The sequence below is a fragment of the Chiroxiphia lanceolata genome, chromosome 5 (assembly GCF_009829145.1).
Source record: "Chiroxiphia lanceolata isolate bChiLan1 chromosome 5, bChiLan1.pri, whole genome shotgun sequence".
Lineage (NCBI taxonomy): Eukaryota > Metazoa > Chordata > Aves > Passeriformes > Pipridae > Chiroxiphia > Chiroxiphia lanceolata.
In genome coordinates, this window is record NC_045641.1 from 8478312 (window position 1) to 8501966 (window position 23655).

General features: G+C 40.0%; 1 protein-coding gene across 3 annotated transcripts in view; it reads left to right on the forward strand.

Moving 5' to 3' along the window:
* Window positions 1–18037: 18037 nt before the first annotated feature.
* SEMA3D (semaphorin 3D) overlaps window positions 18038–23655 on the forward strand; it is a 139279-nt gene continuing 133661 nt past the window's right edge. Inside the window, exon 1 of one of the 3 annotated variants that reach the window (XM_032688655.1) lies at window positions 18038–18221. In XM_032688655.1, coding sequence (XP_032544546.1) covers window positions 18193–18221 — 29 coding nt within the window. In that variant the 5' untranslated portion in view covers window positions 18038–18192. Of the gene's footprint in view, window positions 18222–18792; window positions 18931–19379; window positions 19418–23655 lie in introns of those variants that run through there. The other 2 variants (XM_032688657.1, XM_032688656.1) reach the window with 2 other exon arrangements.

Sequence of the window (23655 nt, forward strand, 5' to 3'; positions counted from 1 at the left end):
GCTTGCCTAGTTTCCTGTGATTATCACTGGTGGAGACCAGACACTGATACAGATGAGCCTTTATTTTGTTCCAGGACTTTTGTTCCAAGGTTCTGTGAAGTCTTTTTTTTTTATTTAGATATGGTATTCAATGTATTAAATCATAAGGAGCCTTCCTGTTCAGATAAGATATGAAGGATGGAACTTAAGCAGGGAAAAATTCAGAAACTGACCTCAAATTCTGACTCCCTGGTAATTTATATGGTAGTTTAACCCAAACTGTGAATTAAGTAGAACAAAGCCAGTCTGCATATGGGCTGTTTGGGTGGACATGTCCTTGGGAGCCAGACTGGACAGATGGTCACTGTGCATTGATGCCAGTGGAGGAAGCCGGTCATTTAGAAAAGTTTCCTCCTGCCTTTCTTCCCAAACTTGCTTGCATGTTTTGAGTCAATGGGAGTAAGCCTTTTGAGGTCCCATTTTTGTGTCTCTGGAACAAGTAGCATGCTCTGACCACTGAACTATAATAGCTTATGGGTTCAGTGCTCCACTATGAACCACCTCATCTGGTGCTTTAATCTCGACGCTATAATGGTGCTTTTGGCTTAGAAGACAAGAAAAAAAGAAAGTGTCTTGAGAGTGTGGAGTTATGAAGCAACCACATGTAACATTTCCGAAATGAAGCACATTTGTAGGGCTTCAAACTGATCTCTTGGTAAAAAGAGAACACATTCTTGTACAACCAGTATTCTCTTCTTCTTAAAGTTGAGTACAGCTGACCCAGTCTTGACCTTATCCAGCTGTATAGAAAGCTTTCTGTGTGATAAATATGACTTCACTTCAGATGTTAATAATTTCTCCTCTATTTTTTCCAAGTCTTGTTTCTAACCATATGAAACATTAAAACTTCAAAACTTTAAACAAAAATTCTAAGAGCAGGTCATTTTATCATTAAATGATTATAAGGAAACAAGTACTCAGTTTGAAAAAATTGTGCCAGGAAAGTCCCTCTGTTACTTGAAACAAACAAAAAAATTACCTAAAGTTAGTATTCACAGCTACAAAGAGATGACAGGTGATCTCAGAAGCACTTATAGCATCTGAATGCTGCACTAGGGGTGCCAAGACATCATTTAGGTGCCACTAACACTCCTCAAAATCCCACCCATGGATACCTTAAGTGCCTGGTTTAACAGATTAAGGCGTCAGTCACAGAACTGCAGCATCCTGCTGCTTTTTCTGTTATTAATTGGCAGAATGTAACTCCTACAGGCTGAGTCCAAGTGGCTGTATTAGACTTTGGCTCTGAAATGCCCTTCAGGGCAGATCCTTTTTCTCATGAGGGAATAAAAAGTGGACATTAGTCTCCCACATGCTTTCCTTCGTGATCATTCCACATAATTCCCCATGTGACATCTAAACTGAGAAACTCCAGAGCAGAAGGTTCCCGATCTGATTGTAAATCTTAGCCTGTCCTAACTCCACATGAGAGTGGGATTTAAGCATCCCCCAGACATCTCCCAAATCTTGTTTACTGGGGAAAGATAACTGAGGCACAGGCTGCCTGTCATCTCTGGTGAACCGTTAAGAGCTCTTTGTTTTGAAACACTGCAGGGTCTTCCATGGTGCAGAACTACAGGTCAGTTTAGGAGCAGTCCAAGACATTTGCATTTCTGTGTCAGGAATGTCTATTTTGAGGATGTCCAGGAGCAAGGTGCTAAACTCATGACTTCACCCTCCAGAATGACTTCATCCCGTTGTCTTGTCTAGCCCACCTGCATGACCTGACCCAACAGACCAGCTTACAGCATGTCTAACTCTAAAACAGATCAATAAATGTAGTGTTGGTACCTTGATGTTTTCTAGGTTGTACATTCCATTCCTCTGAGAGTAAAACTGATTTTGTAGAAAATACATGACTATTCATTTGAACAGGAAGTGGAATGTAATTTTCTGTACAACCTGTTCATGTTCTTGTTATAATTATCTATAAGGTTAATTAAATCATGGGGAGATGTGTGCTCAAGGCTTTTCTTAAAGAAAATCTGTTATGTGCCTAAATCAAACTAAAAGATTTCTTTTCAAAACCTCCTGCCAACTGGAAACACAGTGAAAGTTTTTCTAAAATTGTTTTTAACAAAACCTAGGGTCTTTTTAACTCTTTTTTTTTTTAATCAGAAAGTTTCCTGAAATCCAGAAACTACACCTTGAATTTAGAAGGGATAAAGCTAGCAGGTAACTTTGTCATCTTTCTCAGTATTTTTCAGGTGCCAGAGCTATTCCCACTACCCTCAAACCCCTCCCAAACCTTTTCCTCTTCCTCAGAGAAATGCTCCAATCCCAAATCTGTTACTCATCCAGAGACAACTCAGCCCTTGCTGTTAACAAGTGCAAAACTGATGATAAAAGAAACTGGGCAACACCACAAACCTTGCTTGTTCTGAAAGTGAAAAAAAATTTACTTACCTATTCAAAATACAGAACAAGCAAAATCAATTGAAACATTACACATTCATATGTAGAAGTGGTTATAAAAATGTTGTCAGCACGTTTTCATCTGAAAAAGGCTGTTTTAGCAACAGTGATATATTTAAATACAACTTTACACTGCTTCCAACAGGAGATGCTTTGATCTAGAGAAATGAACATTTCATTTATCATTGCATCAAAAAAATGCCCTTCATAAACTGCTACGATTTTTCATTTTCCATATTAGTTTTGGCATTTCACAGAATTTTGTAACTACCACATATGTAATCACATAAAAATTATTAATGAAAATGAAAAGAATCTGGAAACAGTATTCAGGGCTGTTCAAAATTTTGTTCGGATGCCAGCAACACTCTTTAACGCATTTAGTGCATAAGTTACCCTCCCAACTATACTTATATACAGGTAGGTATATAGTTATCCTTGCTATGGTAGACAGGTCTTCTACTGTGGATTTTCCACTTCTTTCAGTTCTCTCTTGAAACTTAAAAACTTATCTTCTCTCAGATTTAGGTCGTAAAAACAAACTTCCTGAAGAAGTTTATTCCACAGGGCATCAACTCGTGTAATTATAGTGATTTAAACTGTACCTTTTATAGTTTTGTATATACAAAACTTCCTCTCTGATTTGCTCAATTTCTCAAAGTTTGAATAGCTTGCTTTGTCTTCTATCCTATCATTTTCTTCTAGTTTATTTAAATTTAGTTGATATACTCAACAACTCATGCCCCAGAGTAAAACCCCTTCACAGATTTCTTTCCATATGGAGGAATTAGGTGTCTTTTATGTGCATACATCTAGGTTATTCAAGATTCATCTTTCTTATAGGCTTATATTGAGAAATAGGAAGTATTTTCTTTTTTCCCTTTCAAGGTAAAACATAAACTTATCTTTTATAAGCAGTGAGCCAAAAACTTGTCCTGTTCTCATTGTGCTCACACATAATGAATTTTTAACGTTTTCAATAATAATCTTAATGAACAAGTCAGGGAATTAGTTGGCTGCACAAGTGACTACGATCAGGTCACTTAAAGGGTAAGACAATCTTAAAATTAGTGCAGCACTGGGAAGGCTATTTAGAACTTTTCAAAATGTATGCGTTGAGATATTCAAGAAACCTTTTTAACTCCATCTTTTGCTATAAAAAAAAAGATCTCCCACTGGCTGAAAAATGACAAACCATCCATATATAATTTAATTTGTTTTGTATAATTTTACACATTATTTTATTTGGAATGAAAGGCACAACTTTTCAGAGCTTCTCAGCAAGTCTCTACTTTACTTGAATTTCTGCATTTTGGTAATGCGCAGCAGGAGAAATATATGCAGCTTTTCTTTTACTCTTTAAGTAATAGAGACAGACAGTGGAATGGAAAAATATATATCTGTGAAAAGCACTCGATGCAATTCCTTTACTTCAGCAGGTCAGCAGAGTAGCAGTGGCAGCTGATGCCACCACTTTGTGATGACCACAGCGTGCACGGTGTGCATGAATGTCTTTCCCTCCTATAGGTTCCGATTCCATGGATGAAAACCTACTGGTGCTACCCATACTTGGAACAAAACTGTGGGTTCAGCCAGTGGGGATCTCATTCAAAAGTCAGTTTTCAGACTTTGACAGCTTTTTTTTTTCCCGTGATCTAAACAAAATGAGAATCCCCAGGTTATATTTAATTTAATCTTCTTTCTGGTTTTGATTTTTATATGCAAATTTATTATCAATCAGGACAGTGGGTTAAGTGTCAAAAAGTATTTAAGAAAACTCTTTTGCCTGCTACATAGAGTTTTATTCTCATTAATGGTCTCTTTTTATGTTACAATGTACAGCAGAAATTCTGAGTCTTACACAGGTATGCTTGTAGAAATTTAAAATGACAAAAGGCAAAACTGAGATGATGGTGTGGGTTTAACCTGACAAACAGAAGTAAAATAAAGCAAAGATAGGATCAAACTGGTATGGAACAAAAGATCATGGTGGTTGTGAACACTTAAGAAATGCTTTTATATGAACAAGTCATACGTTGTAAGCACTGCTGATATTTCACAACTGATATGAGCCTCTGCTCATAGTTTGAAGAGGATCTGTGTATAATTCCAATTCCATAATGAATTAAAAGGCAAAGACAAAACTCATCCTGAGGAAATTAATGTTTACCAAGGTAAAAAATCTTTTGAAGTTCATGTTTTCATTTTTTCTGAAAACAAACTCCAAAGCAACCCCAACCAAAACCCCTCTTGCTGCAAAATGTTGACACTTTTAAGGTATTTCACTGCTTTAATTTCACATATCACGTGGGGTCTGCTTACACATGGCACAAATTAGCCATTCTGTATTGAAATTGATTTTTCTGAAGTTATGGCTACTATACAGAGAAGACTAACATGTTTAGCATACTTTAGGTCAAACCCACTCCTGCAATGGAAAATGCACAATTTCTAATTTTATTTTAATAAATTATTTCACCACTTGTTCTTTTTTGAGACAACAGACTGTATTACTTGGCCTAAGTGGTAGGATATTGTGCAATACACAGCAGAGTTCATATTTTCAGTCCATTGCAATGTTTCAGCACAGCTTCACCGAGGTCAGTGCTGCTGCAACAAGCTGCATCAGCCAAGGATCTGCTATTGAACTGAGCTGCAAATTTAGTGTGTAACATATAGAGACAAAAAAATGCCCCATTCGAAATGAAAAGGCAAGAACAAAGACCTGAGTCCCTAGTCAAAAAAACTCCTGTAACCAACAAATTATACAGTTATTGTTAATTTCAATGACTCACAATTCACTCTTCATTAAACCATACTAGATATTTGTTTTGGAGTATTTTGGTTGTGTATACCAGATACTGAAAATAACACAATTCAAAGGTCAAGGAAGGGGCAAAGTGACATAATGAAACACAGACATAAAGAAATCAGCAGAGATACCAGGACAAAAAAAAAAAAAAATACAACAAAAGATTCGCTCTAAGAAGTCTATTTTTTGTGCCAGCAAAATGCTTGATGAAAAAAAAGAGTTGAAAACACAAAAATATTTTCCTTTTTTTTTTTTTTGAACAAAAAAGTATGTTTGCTTTAATCAAATCTGAGAATCTAAAGCATCTACGTAAAATCCCTCTTTCTGGTTCCAGAAATGAAAAAAAGAGCGCAACCATTCCAAGCAATAACAAATCTTTTCCTTTCCTCATCCTGGCTCCAGCAAATGCCACTTTTTTTTCAAGTTTTGGAGGAAGGTGAAAAGATTTCTCTAAAGCACACATGTAAAATAATCTTCTAGAAGGGTAGCTCTGCTTAGAAAAATATATGCCACTTTTGAATGTTGCCCTCACTGAAAAATGGTAGAACTGAACCTTAAGTCTACTTTCACATGTAATCTTTCAAAATATATATCAGACCATGAATGAAAAATGTTAGTGCCATTGTGGGGTATCAGTTAAGAAAAATACAGGAGGTTTTTATACTATAGTTTCTCTCACAGATTGGTGAGTTTATGTCTGCCAGAAGATTATCTAGTCTTTGGAGAACATATGTAATATGACAGTTGTAAATTCTATCACATTTTTTTTCTTGAGTGTTCATGGACAGGATGCTGCACTTTAAAGGAATACTGTGAGACTAAAAATTTGAGGTCATTGGGGCTGGATGACTATAATTGAGTAGACTTTCTATGTTTAATTAAGTGACTGATCCTGAGAGAATAATCATCTGCTGTTTCTCCTAACCTGAAGATGTGACTACTCAAAACTTTAGGAGTCATTCTCTAAAAGTTGAGATTAGCAGTTGAAGCATCCATCCTATGACTCATGGGATCTAAGATTCAGCCCACCACAAGTCTTAACCTCCCCTTTTTACAGGGGAGTAGCAAAATTTGACTGGTTCTGGGAATTTTCCCATCTTGCTTTATTTACTCTGCAGACTTCTAACTTGCCCATGTTCTCCTTTGGATTGCTCAGGAATGACAGTGACATGCTGGGACTATGGTGCTTCCTGCTTAAAAAAACCAAAGTTTTGAGGGCCCTTTCCCCTCTGCAGCAGTACCTATGATGAATGAGGGCTATGTAGAGATCTTCACAAGAGACAACCTTTCACAGCAGCCTTGAGAGGGGCTCATAGTAAAGAAGTTCCCACCTTCTTCTCTGTCCAGCTGCTTGGTACACACACTCCTTCCCACAGCTGAGCTCTTTAGTTAATCCTTCTAAATTTGGCTGTGTTACTGCATTCTCAGCTCACCTCCTTTTTGCATGGTGTGTACTGCAACACGTCTCTCTTCCTCACCTTTGTGCCATTTGTCCCTTTACCCATTGCAGCCTCTGGTGTAAGGTAGACCATTAAGAAACAAAATTAAGAAAAAACATGTCCTAGATTGAAAAACTACAGAGTACTACAGATTGCATCTCTGCAATTGTTCTGGTTTTCTGGTGTTTTTTGTGGATTAGGATGAAAATTTGGATCTCCTGACTGTCTTTAGATGAAAGTAAAACATAAAATTCTGTTCCCAGAGGGATTTTCCTTTTTTATTTTTGTGCATGTTTGGTTTTGTATTGAAAACTGATTATAATGACTTCTGCTAATTCTTTTTTAATGTAGGGTTTGCAAACCCTCTCATTGTTCTATCCCAGAAATAAACCTGACATGCATGAGCTGCTTCTCTTGATGCACAGAACTTGATTCTGATGGCCACACATGAAAGGAGTGGAACTAATGGGTATTGTCCATTACAAAAATACCAGTTTGATACATGATTTATATTTTGCCTTGTCAGTAGTGTGGTATCATAGAACCAGGCTTGCATTATTTTCAGTGAACTCCAGGCTAACTCTTTTTGAAAATGAAGAATCTATGTCTGTATTGGCATCTGAAGATATTCCAAAAGCCATGAGCACAGAACCAATTTCTACCACAAGCACCTCAAAAACCAGGAGTAAGTGGCTTTGGATCACTCCAAAAACCACCTACATCCTTGCCAAGTCTGTTTTCCTTTATAGTTTAATTCTAGAGTCAATAAACACAAAGAAAAGGTCATCAAATGAACAGTATGCATGTAATTTACAATTAGAACATGCAATTGGTGTTTCATAAAAATACAGATACAATTATGTCTCTGGACCACATTGAAAGAACCACAAGTTTTGACAACTTGCACCTGCAGTATAAATTTGCTGGATTTTTAGAAAAGTAAAATACTACATTACACGTACACAAAATGCATATTCCTTAGCTATAGTCCTCTTTTGAAACTGAGATCCTGAACAATGTTGCCAAAAGAAACAGCTTTTGTGCTTTCAGACAGCCAACATCTTATAAAACCAGGCAGATGAATGATGTTATGTGTAAAGGATGAATAAAAATATCAAAGGTCTGAAGTTCCAAACAGACTTTGCAGGCCAAAAAAACTGTATTAAAATTCATTCCATAGAAAATAAAAGCAAACAACATTGAGACCAACCTGGACATTTTGTTCTGCTCCAGAAACTAAGGGCTTGTGAATATTCCCGAGGCAAAACAATTGCTCATTTTGCAGTCAAATTTCCTAAGATTTTAGACATGTTGTTACACTGGGTTTGTTCAGTTTTGACAATACAAACTGTTACACTGGGTTTTGACAATAAAGGTATGACCCTATGATTTATGAAAGTTTTGTGGCAAGTGGGTATCTTCATTGCTATTTGAACATTGATAATATTCAAAGCCATACTCTTGCATTCTGGCTTTTGAATTTCAGAGGAACCTTTTACCATCAATGTCAGAAGACTGCGATTTCATTCTAACTAAAGCCATAAGAAAGATAACTCAGACTGACAGCCTTCCTAATTTAAATTATAGAAATGTATTAAAAAAAACCCCTTACTCTTGACTTAACACCTAATAATTCAACTGCATGAATATAATTCCTCATTGATCCTTAGAGTTATATATCAGTGTACAATTTAAATAAAAAAATTCCCTACTTTATGTAAATGAGAGAATTGAACCCAACATTAATCAACAAAGGCACACACTGCTTTTAATCTTTCTCTTTCCAGTAAAATATGCAGGTGAAAATTTCTTCAGAGTAGTTGCCAGATCAATCTGTTTTCATTGATATGTATGTAAAACATAACTGTAAGTACCATAACTAAAGACTTAAGAAAGACTTAGATCTATTTTTCAGATGTTATACAAATACACAGGAAAATTCATTCTTTTCCTTGGCTGCAACTGATTTTAATCAGAAACTAACAACTCATCATTGAAAATGATAAGAAGAAAGGCAGTATACATACAAATGTCCCCTGTGGGTTAGTTATGGGTGAGAGGCACCTCACCTGACTTGACATATCTGAAGATTAAAGTTCAGACAATGAACTAGTCACCATGTGTTGCCTTTGGGGGGCTTCTCTAAAGAAGAAGTCATCTGACCTTTCTAGAGCAGGATCATGTATTCTTTGGAGGTGCCTGCTTCCCTTCTTGGACTAATTGGTAGTCTCAGGTGACTGGATCATAATTAATGCCTTATTTTTGGCTTTTAGTTGCATGGTTGAGCATTCTGCATGACCAAGGAATATCCCAAAGAGAGGAACAGGAGAGGTCACAAGCTGAAAGGTAGGAAGTGAGGAAACAAATGTGCGCTTTCATCAGTATTTTTTTAAATGTTTATTTAATGAGAATATTCCTCCTTTATCTTATTTTTGGTCTCCTCTAGAAAAGAGTTGTTCTAATGCAGAGTGATTCTGGCAGCAGTCCTCACTGTTGCAATATACATCTTGGAAGAATGGAGGAAACTGGGTCAGTCTCTGTCCCTCGGTCATGTAAGTTACAGTTTAGTTATATATTTGAGCTCTTTATGACCTTGTAGATGATTCTATTGTGACCAATCACTTCATTTGTTTCCCTCATTCTAGTTTATTTGTGTTTTATTATTTTTCTATTGAAGCACAGATTTTTAATCAGGGGGGTTTGGGTATTTCTCAACAAGGAGCTTCACAAATAGAACAGTGTGTTTCTTTGATCCCTTTTGACATGCAAATACAGGATAGATGTAAATACTCCCATGTTAGGTAAACTCTAAAATTATCAGGTATTTTTGGCCTGTTTAGTCATAATCTGGGGATCCCTTACATCTGGATCTGCTCTGTTTTTCAGTTTTACCGACAATACATTTATGTCTGGTAAATGGTCTACAGAGTCTCATGTATTCAGAGGCCTTACATGCCAAAATAATTTGCTGTTGTATCTTTGCCTTTCAAAATCAGGATGATGAAACATACTGCTACAATGGGATTTACTCTATCATTACTTAAAAATCAGTTATCTTGATAATGATCATGGTTATTAGCTATTGGAACAATTCCTTCAGGGATTTATCTTCTTTTTAGTTACTTAGCTATTTATATTCTTTCCAGTTACTTAGCCCAGGACTGATATTTTTTTTTTAATGTATCTGCTCTAGCTCAGCCTGGGGTTGAAGGTTGAGCTCAGAGATCATCCACTGAAATTCCTGAGTCAAGTCAGAATTGTGATTGAATCACGATTTTGGCCTTAAAGTATTTTTCTGTATAAATGAAGTCTTCTCATCTAACTGACACTCATGTGTAGCTGTTCAGTAGCTTAGACTGCAATAATTAATAAATTATAATAAATTATGGAAATATGTCTATTGGTATCAATGAGAAAAGATATTAGTTAAGCACAATTTACTTTTATTCCCTGCTTCCAATTTAATCAATATGTAACTGAAAACATGAAACCGATGATATTTTTTCTATGCTGAACAAAACTATTGAGAAGTACCTGATTTATAGAAATTGCAGCATTCGTTTTTAATATAAAGCACCGTTTCATTACTTTAGTACTTTTACTTAAGTTTCTTTGTGACATGAAAGCACCTTTGACTTGGTAGCTACAGCAGCTTTCCACATGTAAATACACTTGGTGTGGACGTCTGTTTTCAATAGGATTTTGTGATTGTAGTGACTAAATTGCAGCTTCTTTCTATGCCCTCAGGTTCAGCTTTCATTGCAATCAATGACCAAAGTCTTCATTTACTGAAAGGAGAAAATTTGAAAGAGAAAATGTTAAAAACCAGCAAATCAAACTGATATTCATCTCTGCAGTTTGCTAGGACAGAAGCTGTCTCCCCAGCCCACAGTACCAAATGCTGGCTCTTGAATGAATTGGGATCCTTACCATTTGGGTTCAAGTTACAGTATTCTCAACTGATAGAGCCACTGAATATATAAGCATTTTATATAGATGCGTATGTTTTCAATGATGCTAAACTTTTTAGATTACTTTTCTTTTTTGTTGTTTTTTGAATTTTTTAAGCCTTAGCCCTTAAGACTGAATGGCAGCCAGGCACAGCCACATCTAGAAATGCTGATGATGTAAACTGAATAAAATCTAGTATAAAGCTGAATAAATGATTTATACTTAGAGTAGAAATAAACAAAATTAATTAAAAATCTGTCTGTTTAGTTTGAACAAAATATCTTTCTGTCAGATGCTGATGGTAATTTCATTCAACAAGGAACACCAACATGTGGCAGCTCTGTTTCCAGGTTGTAATGCTGAGATGAATAGCACCTTTCATAACAGAGTCCTCAATAACCTCTGGACTTGATCCTGAAAACACTTTGTATGTAATTATGTTGGCTTCAGCTGTACTACTTCAGGGTGGGTTTCACTCACTTAACATTAGACATTTAGAAGCAGACATGTAGGCTCCCTCTGCAGTCAAAGGAGAAAGATGTAAAGCACTAAAGAACAAGTGGTGTTCCTTGTCTGAAGTATTTTTAATTATTTTTTTAAATGACAGGATGCATCATCATAGGGGGAGGTTGGTATGAATCTCTGTTGACTGCATAAGGAGCAGCTATAATTCAAAACCTAGGTTTTATGCAGTAAGTTTGTCTGCAAATTTGAGTGCATATGTTTTTGTTGAGCAAAGTCTGGGATCCATACACTAGTCAACTGAGTTACTTGTGGAGAGACCAAATCAGCACAATATCCATAATTTTATTTAGTGTAAAGTATATATTAGTACTGAATGATGCCTCCCTTGGTAGGAAAGTGGTAGTCTAAAGGCCACAGGTGCTATAGTACAATCAGATCTGGTTGCAGTTATGGTGTAAATGGGAGTAGTATGCAAGGACCCACTTCATCATATGGACCAGAACCATGGTGATGGGGTGAGGGGTCCATCTACTATAAATCTCCACTTGGCCTGGTGGGAAAAGTGAGTTGTGCTCCTATAAAAAGTTCTATTGAATTGTGAAGAAAAGAAAAAAAAGAAAATAGTACTGGTGTTTTCCCAGCAACTCCCCACAAAATACACTTCTAATTCAAAACGCAGCTTGCTGTGGATTGTCAAGATACTCAAAATATGATGATGCAGGGATTTCACTAAGCTTTTGGGATTTGGCTTCCATTCACTGGGATTCAGATGCCTCAATAACCTCTTTTGGCTAGGCTGTGTTTCTTGTACGAAGAAACCCAAACTTAAACCTTTGAAGTTTCCCTCTAGATTCTCAAAACCCACAGCTTCCATATATATATGCCTGTCTGCATTAGAAATGATGAGGTGATCTTCAAGTTAAGAGCCCCTGTCCTTCAAACCTGTTGCAGGTATTTCAGGAAAGGATTTACACAGAACACCAACACAGAACACAGGAAGCATGTAAACAAACCTACTGTACCAACTTACTGTTTTCAACCTTCGGACAGTGCTGAAAAATCCCATATTCCAGACAAATTTTGTACTGACTTGGCCAGTAGTATATTATCTTAAGCTACTAACAACAATCTGTTCTCACCGAGGAGCCTATAACAAATTTAATGTTTAGACTTTAAGGGAGACTATCTTATAATACAATCAAAATAGTTATTTATTGAGGACAGTGAACATGAGCCCACATAATGTATGCTGTAAATCACTAAGGCATGTGGTTCCATTTAACACTATTTTGCTTGAAAAGTGATCACTTAGAGGTAAGGTTTGCCCTAAATTGGGTAGGAAACAAAAATATCCAAGAATAAATAATAAATAGGGTGTGTTTTGGACAAAGATATCTTTTAGAGGCAGAAAGAACATTTCTATCTATAGAAACATTGCTTGGATTTTTGTCTTCTGTTAACCACAAGTACATATTTTCACTAGAAAAAAATGACTTTTGGACATTCACAAAGATTTGTTCATGCTAAGGATAAACAGAATTAGATACCCTGTGTTCTGAGATAAGAAAATACATGGAACCATTTCTTGTAATAGTATTCATATTTTATTAAAATGAGGGGAAGGAGGGTTATTATTTCTACAGCCACTGTTGAGGGGAAGTGGAGTTCTCTGGACACAGCTCAGAGCAGATTTTATTCTTACCCTCCCCTGCTTGGTGCTGAAGCCCATAAATCAATACAGCAGTCACTGCCATTTGGGGAGAGCAGGATAATACCTTAAACCAATTAGTTCAACCACGAGTTTTGTTGAAAGTAGAAATGTAGAAGTATAATTTATACAAAGTAGGAAAATAAGCTGCAGTTAATTTTTCATGGAAATTAATTTCTTGTCTGACTCACAAAATACATAAAACCGTGAGCTCTCAAAAGCTGATTTTCTTTCCTATTCTGGACATAAGTCAAAATACAACAAACTCTTTTCTTGACATACTATTTATTTTACAGAGACTGAATTCATATCCAAGAAGTTATCTGTACGCAAATTTTTTATCCTTCTCATCATATTTGGGCCAGATCTCACATGCATTGTGCACCTGTCCTGATTCCAGCCAGGACAGGGTACATTTTGGCAGCAGCCAGGAGGGGCGTGGCCAGTACTCTGGGGCTATTGGGTACCACCTCATGCCGTGCACAGGGGGATGGAGCAGGGGTGGTGGCTTCTTCTGGTTTTACCAGGGTGTGGGGGTTGTGTGGTCAGGTGGTGCTGGTTCCACATGGTGAGTAATCCCTTGTGAATCATTCGCCTGTCTTGTGCACTGTGCTATTGGTGTGGTTGTTGTAACTTTTCTTATATCACTGCTGTTTCCAGTAAATTGTTCTTATCTCAACCCATTCTGATGGACACCTTTTTGTGCCTCCAATTCTCTCCATCCTGCTGCTGGGGGAGGCAGGGAGGATCAAGCCATCCGTGGTCTGGGATGTTTCAGAAGGAACATTAAACTACAGAATCATAAAATCACAGAATATGCTCAGTTGGAAGGGACCAACAAGGATCATCGAGTCCAGCTCTTAGCCCTGCACAGGACCATCCCCAAGAGTCACACCATGTGCCTGAGAGCATCATCCAAATGTTTCTTAAACTCTGTCAGGCTTGGTGCTGTGACCACTGCCCTGGGGAGCCTGTTCCAGTGCCCAACCTCCATCTGGGTGAAGGACATTTTTCTAATATCCAACCTAAACCTCCCCTGACACAACCTCAGGCCATTCCCTCGGGTCCCATCACTGGTGACCACAGAGAAGAAGTCAGTGCCTGCCCCTCCTCTTCTCCTCATGAGGGAGTTGTAACTGCAATGAGGTCTCAGTCTCCTCCAGGCTGAACAGACCAAGTGATCTCAGCCATTCCTCACATGGTTTCCCCTCAAGGCCCTTCACCGTCTTCATTGCCCTCCTTTGGACACTCTCTAACAGCGCAGTGTCTTTTGGCCAAAACTGCCACAATATCCAAGGTGAGGCCACACCAGTGCAGAGCAGAGCAGGAGAATCACCTCACTTGTCCAGCTGGCAACACTGAGCCTGATGTCCCCAAGGATATGGTTGGCTCTCCTGGCTGCCAGGGCACTGCTGACTCATATTCAGCTTACCATCAACCAACACCCCTCTCCTCCCGCCGTCTGTACATCTGGGGTGCCCCATATGAAGTGCAAAATCTGACACTTTCCCTTGTTGAACTTCATAATGTTGGTGATTTTCCAGTCCTTTAATTTGTTGAGGTCTCTCTGCAGGACCTCACTGGCCTTGAGGGAATCAAAGGCTCCTCTCAGTTCTATTTCATCTGCAAAGTTGCTTAGTATCCCTACCAATCCTACCTCCAAGTCATTTATGAAGGTGTTAAAGAGAACAGAGCCTAAAATTGGGGAATGTCCTAAACCCTGACAGCGCCAAAGTTTGAACTAAAGTCATTTGAAATTGCAGATGCTTCGTGAGACAGTTGAAATGTCAGGAGAGGATGGGGACTAAATAATGACTACATGGGATGTGACACTGCTTAATTTGTACCTAACCCTGTGATGTGCTCTGCACAAAAGTCAAACATTGTGAGCCGCAATGGAATTTAAACATGCTCAGTGTTTCAGTATCAGATCCTTTATGACTAAATTTGGATAATTACCCAGGAATTCAGCAACAAGAGAAAGATGGATATTTTAATTCTACCTAAACTTTTTAAGGAATATTTTTTTTCTATCTTAGACTTTTTTCTGCACTTTTCATAAAAGTTGGCCTTTTTTAGAAACATCAACTAAATGGAGACAGATTATCTCTTATATCATCTAGCAACAAATGAACTGAAATCTGCTCTTACTTGGGAGCTACAGGGGCTAGAAATGCCTCCCTTCATGCATTCTCATACCCGGTAGGATTTCTCCTCACGCAATGTCACACACTAGTAGAACTGCAGGAGCCTTGACCTTCTCTTTCTATTCTGACTGCTTCTTGTTCTCAATGCTTTAGGGTTAGATAGAACTTGGGATGATCAGGTAAAATATAAAACTAAAGGGCTTACAGAGACCCTTGTCCACAAGGGTTTGCAGGCACAGTCAGTGTTTGCAATATTATATTCGTCAAGCATTGTGTGTGGTGGGAATCAGGATGCAATATGGATGCAATATAAATGCTTGATTCCCTGGGATGACCTGCATACATTTATTCTAAAAAGAGAAAGAAAGAAACAAACAAAGACAAAAATCTCTTTAAGAAGAAATACTTCCATGAATAAATCAGATTACAAGTGCAATGCCAAGAATCTGTCCAAGTTATATTATAATGAAAGGAGCAGATCCCAGCCCTGGCTTTAAAGTTTGTTGAGGTGGGACATAAAATCAGTGTGTGCTACTGTGCAGGTGTTGCGTTATGATTGCCAACACTGGAATAAACAGTTTCTCCTCTTCTCAAACTGGTGAAAGGGAAGTGAGAAGAGGAATCTTGATCAGTGTTGTGTCTGAATTTTAGTTTATTGCAAGTATGGAATCCAGTCTACCAATATGCTTGCACAGTAATTGTAGGAATTTAGTGATGCAAGGCTCCCCGAGGAAGAAAATTTGGTGGCTGAGTGACAAATACAGGCACTTGAGGCTGACTGGATCTGTGCCCAGTGGATTGGTCCATCCCCATCCTTACAAAGGCTTCCCCACTTGTGGATCCTTCACTGCTCCTGTTGGCTTACCAGTACATGAAAGTAAATCAGTTCTGCACTCTGGTGCCTTTATTTATGATGTTTGACACTTTTTTGTCTGCTGCTGGAAGCAAAGGTAGGGATGGATGGTTGGGAACAAACACTTCAAGGACATCCAGGTTTGTGAATCGATACCTTATTTCTTGGTCTTGTCACTAAAGAATGGGAGGTCTCCTTGAAAATTTTCATAGTTGAACATGAGTTACAGGATCTTCTCATGAAAGACCTCAAAGTCACCAGATGAATAGTTGTTCAACTGAAAGAGACTTACTAGGTACAACTTAGCCCAACATTTGGAAAACAAATCTCCTTCAGAGATATAAGCAACACCATTGCATTGCATCATGCTTCAGGCATTTGTCACTGCTTACAGAAGGAATAAGAGTGCTCAGCATAAAGATAAACACCTACAGTGGTGTGGCAGCATGCTGCTGTCTCATGTTTCTCTTACAGTCTTTACTAAAACTCCATCTATTTGCCTTGACAATTTAGCTCACATGAAAATAGTTTTGCCTGAAATGTGCCAGTTTGACATTACAGTGTCTGGACAGAGTTCAGACTTATGACCAAGCACAAAAGGAAGGGAATGGAAAGTAACAAAAACAGCTGAATTCTCTTCCTAATTCTAGTTATTTTTGAAAGATCTATTTACTCATTTAATTCATGCTTGTATTGTTGTCCAATGAGAAAACAAAACTGTAGATATCTGATGATGAATTTCTGTTCTTTCACAAGCCACTCAGTTTTACAGGAAATTTGAACAGTTGCTCCAGGAACTGGGTGTGGAATTTTGTCTTAGAGGAGCCTCAAATTAGCTACAAAAGAAAAAAATGGAGCAAAACCACTTCACTTTTCAAAAACATATTTAAAAGAGCCTGTTGAATACTTCTTCCCTACAATAGTCGGTGTCCTTTCTGCAGGAAAACTTTTCCTATGAAAACTTTAGACAATTTCTGTAAAATTGACAGAAATTCCTATATTTTTGGGATATTTCCAACACCCTTTTAAAAGCAAATGCAGTCCTGACCAAAATGGTTGCTCAAAGAGGTGACATTAATGCAGACACTGAGAAACTGATGTCTCTCAGTAAAGCTGTACTAAACTGCTCTGGGAATTTCTGAACAGTGGTTTAAAATACAATACCAAGGAATGCATCAACTGATCATTTACAATGATACTGTGCAGATGGTGACTGTCTTCTCAGCCTGCGTCCATGGCATGACCTCGTGTAACCCTGTTTGAGAGCCTTAGTAACCAGGAACACAAAAGCATGTTCATTCTCTGCTGTCCGCGCAGAAATGTTACGAACTTTATCAATTTTCCTTCAGCCAACAGCCACAAGAGGGCGGATTTTTTCCTGGTTTCCTCCACTTCACTCAATTAGGAGGTTAACTATTTCACAAATTAGTTTTTATAATTCTTGAAAGATAAATCTTCTGCTATATATTCGACTAAAAAAAAAAGTGTTCTCATGATTTGCAAGAAGAAAAAGTAGCTGCTAAAATAAAAGCATTTTCAACACCTTTTATTTTTTTTTTTTTTTTTTTTTTTACTTTTCACAAAGGCTGTAGACTGGTTTAAAAAATGAGAAAAGGAGACATTCATGCTGATTTCTTTTTCACAGGAGTCTGAAACATCTCCAGAATGTGAAATAAACAGAACTCTCCAGCATGTTTTCTTTTTATCAGGATTCATATTTTCAGAGTACCTCAAAGCCCAATTCTGTAGTCCAAATGATTGCTTAAAAAACCACAAGGATTTGTCTGCCATCAACCTGCTCCTCATTTTCTTTTTGTTGAGTTTCTTCAGGTGCAGGAGGTGCTTACCGGCATAGTGCCTGACATGTTCAGAAAGTGGGAAAAAGGTAAAGTGCAAGAATCATTCTACAGAAATTCAAAACACAGACAGGGCTCAAATCTGCATCATACTCATCACAATTATATTTGTATTGGGCAGTGCCATCCAGGGATTAAAGCAATGGAAAATTTTATCTATGATAATGAAATGAATGTGGAAGTTGGGGTATAAAATCTTCTTTCTTTTTTTTTCTTTTTTTTTTTTTTTGAAGGCCTTAAACAGCAAAAGCCAATAGCAACTATGAAACAACCTGTCTTCAAACTCCTCCCTTTGTCTTGTGGGAATATAAGACACATGTAGATAAGTAGAGTCTGCATTTCTGTGCGCAGAGTTTATAAAAACAGTATCAGTTTGTACTGTAGTAACAAACTGCTTTAAAAACTTAGGTAAAAAAAAAGTGAAGTTGACTTTTGGTAAACTTAAAAAACCTCTGCTATTTAGCTCCTGTCCTGTATGCCCAGACCACCCATCTGACTTCTGTGTGAATGGTAGGTGAGGATGAAGTTCTACTGAGGTGAGTAACATGGTGGAAACTCCAGTATGTTTCTCTGGACTTCTTTGGTTCTGCTGTTATTTCATGGGAGCAACAGTCGGGGTCTGTTCTGTAACTGAGTCGCCAACTGAAGACTTTCAATCTGAGCTCTTCACTAAGGGAAACATAGTTTTTGAAAGAACCCCAGTGTGTCTTGTCTGGAAGTGTCTGATACTCTGTGCCATGTGTGCAATGGCTCTCAGCCTGTGGGCAGGAAGGCTCTTCCTCGGGCAGCCACAGAAGGAAATATGTTGGAGAGAATGGTTTGGTGGGGGAGTGGGTTGGTCCAGGAGAGAAATTCTCTCTTAGGAAGTGGTCTGCAGTATGCAAAAACCAGAGAACCATCAGTGTAGCACATTCCAGGGACAAAACAAATAAATGCAAAGGCAGATGTCTCCCTGGCAGCTACAGTTGTGCATGCAGGCAAACTCTTGAATATGCACCAGCCTCGACGTCCGGGCCACTGCCCAGCTGTTTCCCCCTTATCAGTAAGTGTGGCAAGCTGGCTTTTTTTTTTTTTTCCCCTCACTCTCAATTTACAAGCCACTGTCCTGCGGTTCAACCCCAGTGGGAATGTGTCACCGGAACATCGTCAGTGGACCTGAGGCTGCTTTAGACACGTCGATGCGGAGCTGCATCTGTGCAGGGCAATCCCAGCGCTAGATCGGGATGCTCCTGTGCGACATCTCAGGTGTGTGATCCGGCAGTGCAGGAGGGGTCTGTGGTCCAGGGCAAAACACACGGGCTCAGGGTCCCTGGGCGCCCGGTCTCGGCAGAGTGGGCACATCGCTGCCACAATCTGTGTTTGTGTGCGCACTCCGACCCTTTTCAGGCAGCCGGTGTCCCTTGTGCCGAGGCCGGGACCTGCGGCGGGAGCAGTGGGTGTGTGCCTGAGCTGGCTGACACACACACACACGCACCACACACACGCCCTCGCCGGCAGCAGCTCATTTGCTGGAGGGGTGTGTGCATGTGTTTGCGAGGGTGTGGAAAGGGGTGGCGGGATGGAGGGAGGGCGGCCGAGGGAAAGTCTGACACTCGGCTCAGAAGGAGCGAGACCCTCCGCCGCTGCCGCCGCCGGGGAGGAGCCGCCGCGCTCGCAACGCCTCCGACACCCGGGCACCGGCCCCGGCCCCGCGCCGGCCGCGCCCCGCACCGGCCGCTCCGGCCCCCGGCAGGTACCAGCTGGGGCACTTTCCGCCGCCGCGGGGAAGGGGTGGAGGGCTGTGTGGGAAAGTGTGCGGGGACCCCGCTGCCTGTCCCGGACTTTCTCTGCGTGTCCCGGACCCTCCGCTCACCTCTGCTCCGGCCGCCGCCGGGGCTGCCCCGGGAGCAGCGGAGCGGTGCCGGCACCTGGCGGCCCCGGGGCCACCTGCCTGGATGTCACCGGAGAGGAGGGAAGGGGCGGTGAGGGGCGCTGGCTTGGGAGAGCACCTCTGCGGGGCTCTGCCCCGGGAGCGCAGGAGTGGTGGATTTGCGGGATGACGGGAGAGAAGGAGGCAATTTTGGGGAGTGGGGGTTTAAAGGCTGGGGAGGTGGGAGCGGCGCGGTCGGAGAGAGAGGAGTCCCATTCTTCAGCCCGGCATCCCAGCGCCTGCTCCGGCTCCGCAGGCGGTGGGAAGGGCAGCCGGGCATGAGCAGCCCATGCTCATCAGCAAGAACTGTTGCTTGCTGGAACGGCGGCAAAATTCCTGCCTTTCCACGCAGTCCTCCAGCACTGCCATGAGTGCGACTGCTGAGCGTGTCCATCACCGGGAGCCGCAGAACACCTGGCTGGCCCGGGGTGCGCACTGAAAAGGGGTTATTCCTCTGCTCACAGTGACCATCTCCACTTCACTTTGTGCAGTAGCTCAGGGGGTGGGAAAGCTCCTTGTTTTGCAAGGAATATTACAAAATGAAAGTTGTTACTTGTAGAAGGGAAACATTCCTGAGCACCTTAGGTAATCGGTGACTGTGTGCTGGAGAAGCACAAAGCAGCCACCCATGTTTCCTCAAAAAAGCTTCACTTTGCTTTGAATTTGGACAACTGAGCAGTAGAGATCAATGGGACAGTCTGACCAGAAACAGAGAGTACATTGCTGAGAAAGCAGCAGGAAAACTGTGTCTGTGGCTCAGACAGAGGCCAGAAAGATTCAGACAAGAACCTGTGCAAGAATTTTAGCATGTCAGATTTTCTCTTTTACTGCTTACTTGCAAATCTAGGGAACAAGTAAAGAGACTTGTTCACTGTTTACCATTTGGAGGTGTTTAATACTATATGGTACACCACTTTAATACTGCTTTTCAGATTCTCATTAGTATAGCTGATATGATTTTCATCTTTGCCTTTTAGTTAATTTTGCGTATTATGGGCTTGATCCAGAAAAGCACATCATCTCCAACAAAGAATGTAAGGGCCAAAGCCTTTACTGAAACTGTGAAAGCTGACTGTTCAAAGAGCTTTCTAAGGAGGACTTGGGTCTCTTTGATCCATAATTGTAAACCTACTGTCAGAGGTACCCAAATTCTGCAGGTGCCACACCTCTTTTTCTTAAATTTCCAAGACAAGTCCTGCTCTGAGATGCGTCATAAATTGAAGCATTTTTGCCTTGATCAGGCTTAGCAGCTTGGCTTCACTTTTAGTTGAACTTTATTTTGGCTTAGACTTCCAGACTAGCCTGAGATCCAGGAAATAAATTTGCTTTCCCTCTTCTTACCATTGGATCAATCCAACAGGGGTTCTCAGGGTATGGGCAGCAGAACAGGTCCACATTAGGTGCAGTGCTGAAACACAGAGGGATGTGCTTCTAGACCAGGCAGAAGCTGAAAGTCTCCTACAGGCAGTATGTGGGCTCTGCCCATGGAGTGCTTTAACAAGAAATGGAAATAGCATCTTCCCCAGTATCCTCTGCTGCGTCTCAAAATACAAGAGCGACTTCAGTTAAAAGAGCTGTTTGGTGCTTTCAGGATGATAATTCCAGGAAAAGAGGGGAGCCTTTCAGTAGTACTGAGTAGCGTGACTTAATATCATAAAGATACAATTTCAAATTGTATTCCTACCTTCAGCTTTAGCTTGGTGGGTAGCTGCTGTCAGATTCCCATAAGACTGATACCACTTTTGGACCCCAATCCCAGGTATTATCCTCTGCCTGCTTCTTTCCAGCTGCAGGTTGTACCATCAGCTGACCTTCCAAAACACTGTAATTGCCCTGATCTTACTCTGCATCCCAATGTTTTTTTTGTTTTCTGAGGGGTGATGTTTTCACTGCAGATACCACTGTGTTCATTACACAAATTTTACTGCACCCTGGTCATTCTCCTGGGATTTTGCAATTGAATTAAATGAAACAAGGCCCTAGGGGGAAAACAAAAGTTTTAATTAAGGTAGAATGTTAAGTGGAAATGGATGTTGTTCATTGGGAAAGAGCTCTTTAAAGTATTTGAGGATACTGCATCTTTATTACTCAGAGATGAATGATAATTAAGCAGATCATCCATGTAAACAGCAAGATATTAAAAAGCAAAGCCAAAGAATGAAACACTCCCAACAACACCTGTCCCTGTTTTAATCCTAGCAGAAGGGATGTACTCAACCTCTCTTTCCATGTTCTATCACAGAAAAAGTGGAGGAATGAATGTCCCACACAGTCAGGACCTTTGCAGTTTAATTTGCAGAAAGCCATAATCATTAGAGTCACCCTGGGAGCCTGCTATTAGCTAAGGGTGGTCAAAATAACAATGTATATCTGGATTCTTTTTGAATGCCTTTTTTTTGCTTTTTCTCTCATTCTTTTTGCTGTTAAAAATACAGCAGTTGTAATCTCAGATGTCTCTTCACTGTGTGCCACTGCAATGTAGACATGCCGGTCACCTGTGGCTTCAGAGAGGTTGATTCATCAGCTGGGAATCAACTGAATTCCCGTCACACGCCAGCATTTCTTTGGCTAAAACCCCTGGTGCTGGAATTGGCCACCGAGCCACCTCTGTACTCTGAGGTTTCCTACACGAGGAAATCCTTTGGGGCTGGTTAAGCAGGCTTTCCCACCGCGCTCTCCTGGCAAGGCAGCCTGCGGGATCGCCGGAGCTATATTTGGTCCTTTGTCTTTTTAACCCCTGGAAAAAGCCAAAGGTGTGCGCTCAGTGTCATTAAATCAAATAGAGGCAGGGAATGTGTGATGTGTTTGTTTTCCTTGCTTTCTGGATTTTCTCCAACTGCAAACAAGCAACAGAGAAACTCATAGTAAAGCCATGTGCAGAAGGCTTGAAGTGTAGTGGCTGTATTTAAGCTATGTGTGAAGGAAATTTTGCTCCATGGGTGTGCTATTTTTAACTTTTTTACAGTTCTCCACCTCTGTTGCACTTCTTAACACAGTTTCCCCTCACCCCAACATTTCTATCTGGATTTTATACACTTTATAAACTCAGCAATGGCAGTGAGTCATTACTTAAATGATCCCCATATAAATCTTTAGTCTTTTTATCTTATCCTTTCTATCCTTGTGTATTCAGAAAGGCCCTTCTCTGGTATTGTTATTTTTCACATTCTAGAGACATGCTGTGACAACATCCACGTGTTATCTGACAGTGGGTGATAGAAAAAAAAAAAAGTCAAAGAAAAAACCACAGCCCTTCTATTCTACTCTCTTCAGCTTAGATGGATCCAACATCACATGGAGAGGATCCAGAATGAGTCAGGGAGCAGTGCTGTGGTCCAAAATTCCAGTTTGCATTACAGCTGGGAGGTAGCATTTAGCATCATGTGGATTTATTTTCTTTTAACGGGAACTGCAAAATAATTTATGGAAGTCACATAACCTAATGGGCAGAACAGATAACAGTAAGCCAAGAAGAACCTGGATTCCCATCTGGGTTAAATCATTGACTCAATTTGACTATCAGTGTGATGGGTGTGGTATTTAAGCCTAGGACATTATACCGGCCTTAACTAAGTCATTACACTTCCCCACAACATAACTGGAAAATGTGATTAATGTTCAGAGCTCTGCTGGTATCTGACAGTTTACCTAATAACTTCCCTGATCAGACTTAGCACAGGACATTAGAGGTATTTATTTTCAACCTTAATTTGCAGGACAAATCCTAAAGGTTTCAGGATATATATGCCTAAAGACAAATTCATGCTTTAGAGCTTATGTGTACATGGAGACCTGTAACTCGTGAGGACTTTCTGCACTGCATGAATTTCACACTGTATGTATTACTCAGCTTTCAGTAACATGTATCCTTTTTGTACATCTTTGCATATTTTTCTTCCTCGGCTTTTATAAACAGAAAGACGAGTTGTGTGAGCTTTTTCTTATAATGTGGTCAGTTTAAAAGCAAAATAAATAACCATAATTAAACTGTTTCCAATTTAGTTGGTCAGTGAATCAGGAGACTTGCAGGAATCAGATGTCATGCAGCAGAAGAGAGACTA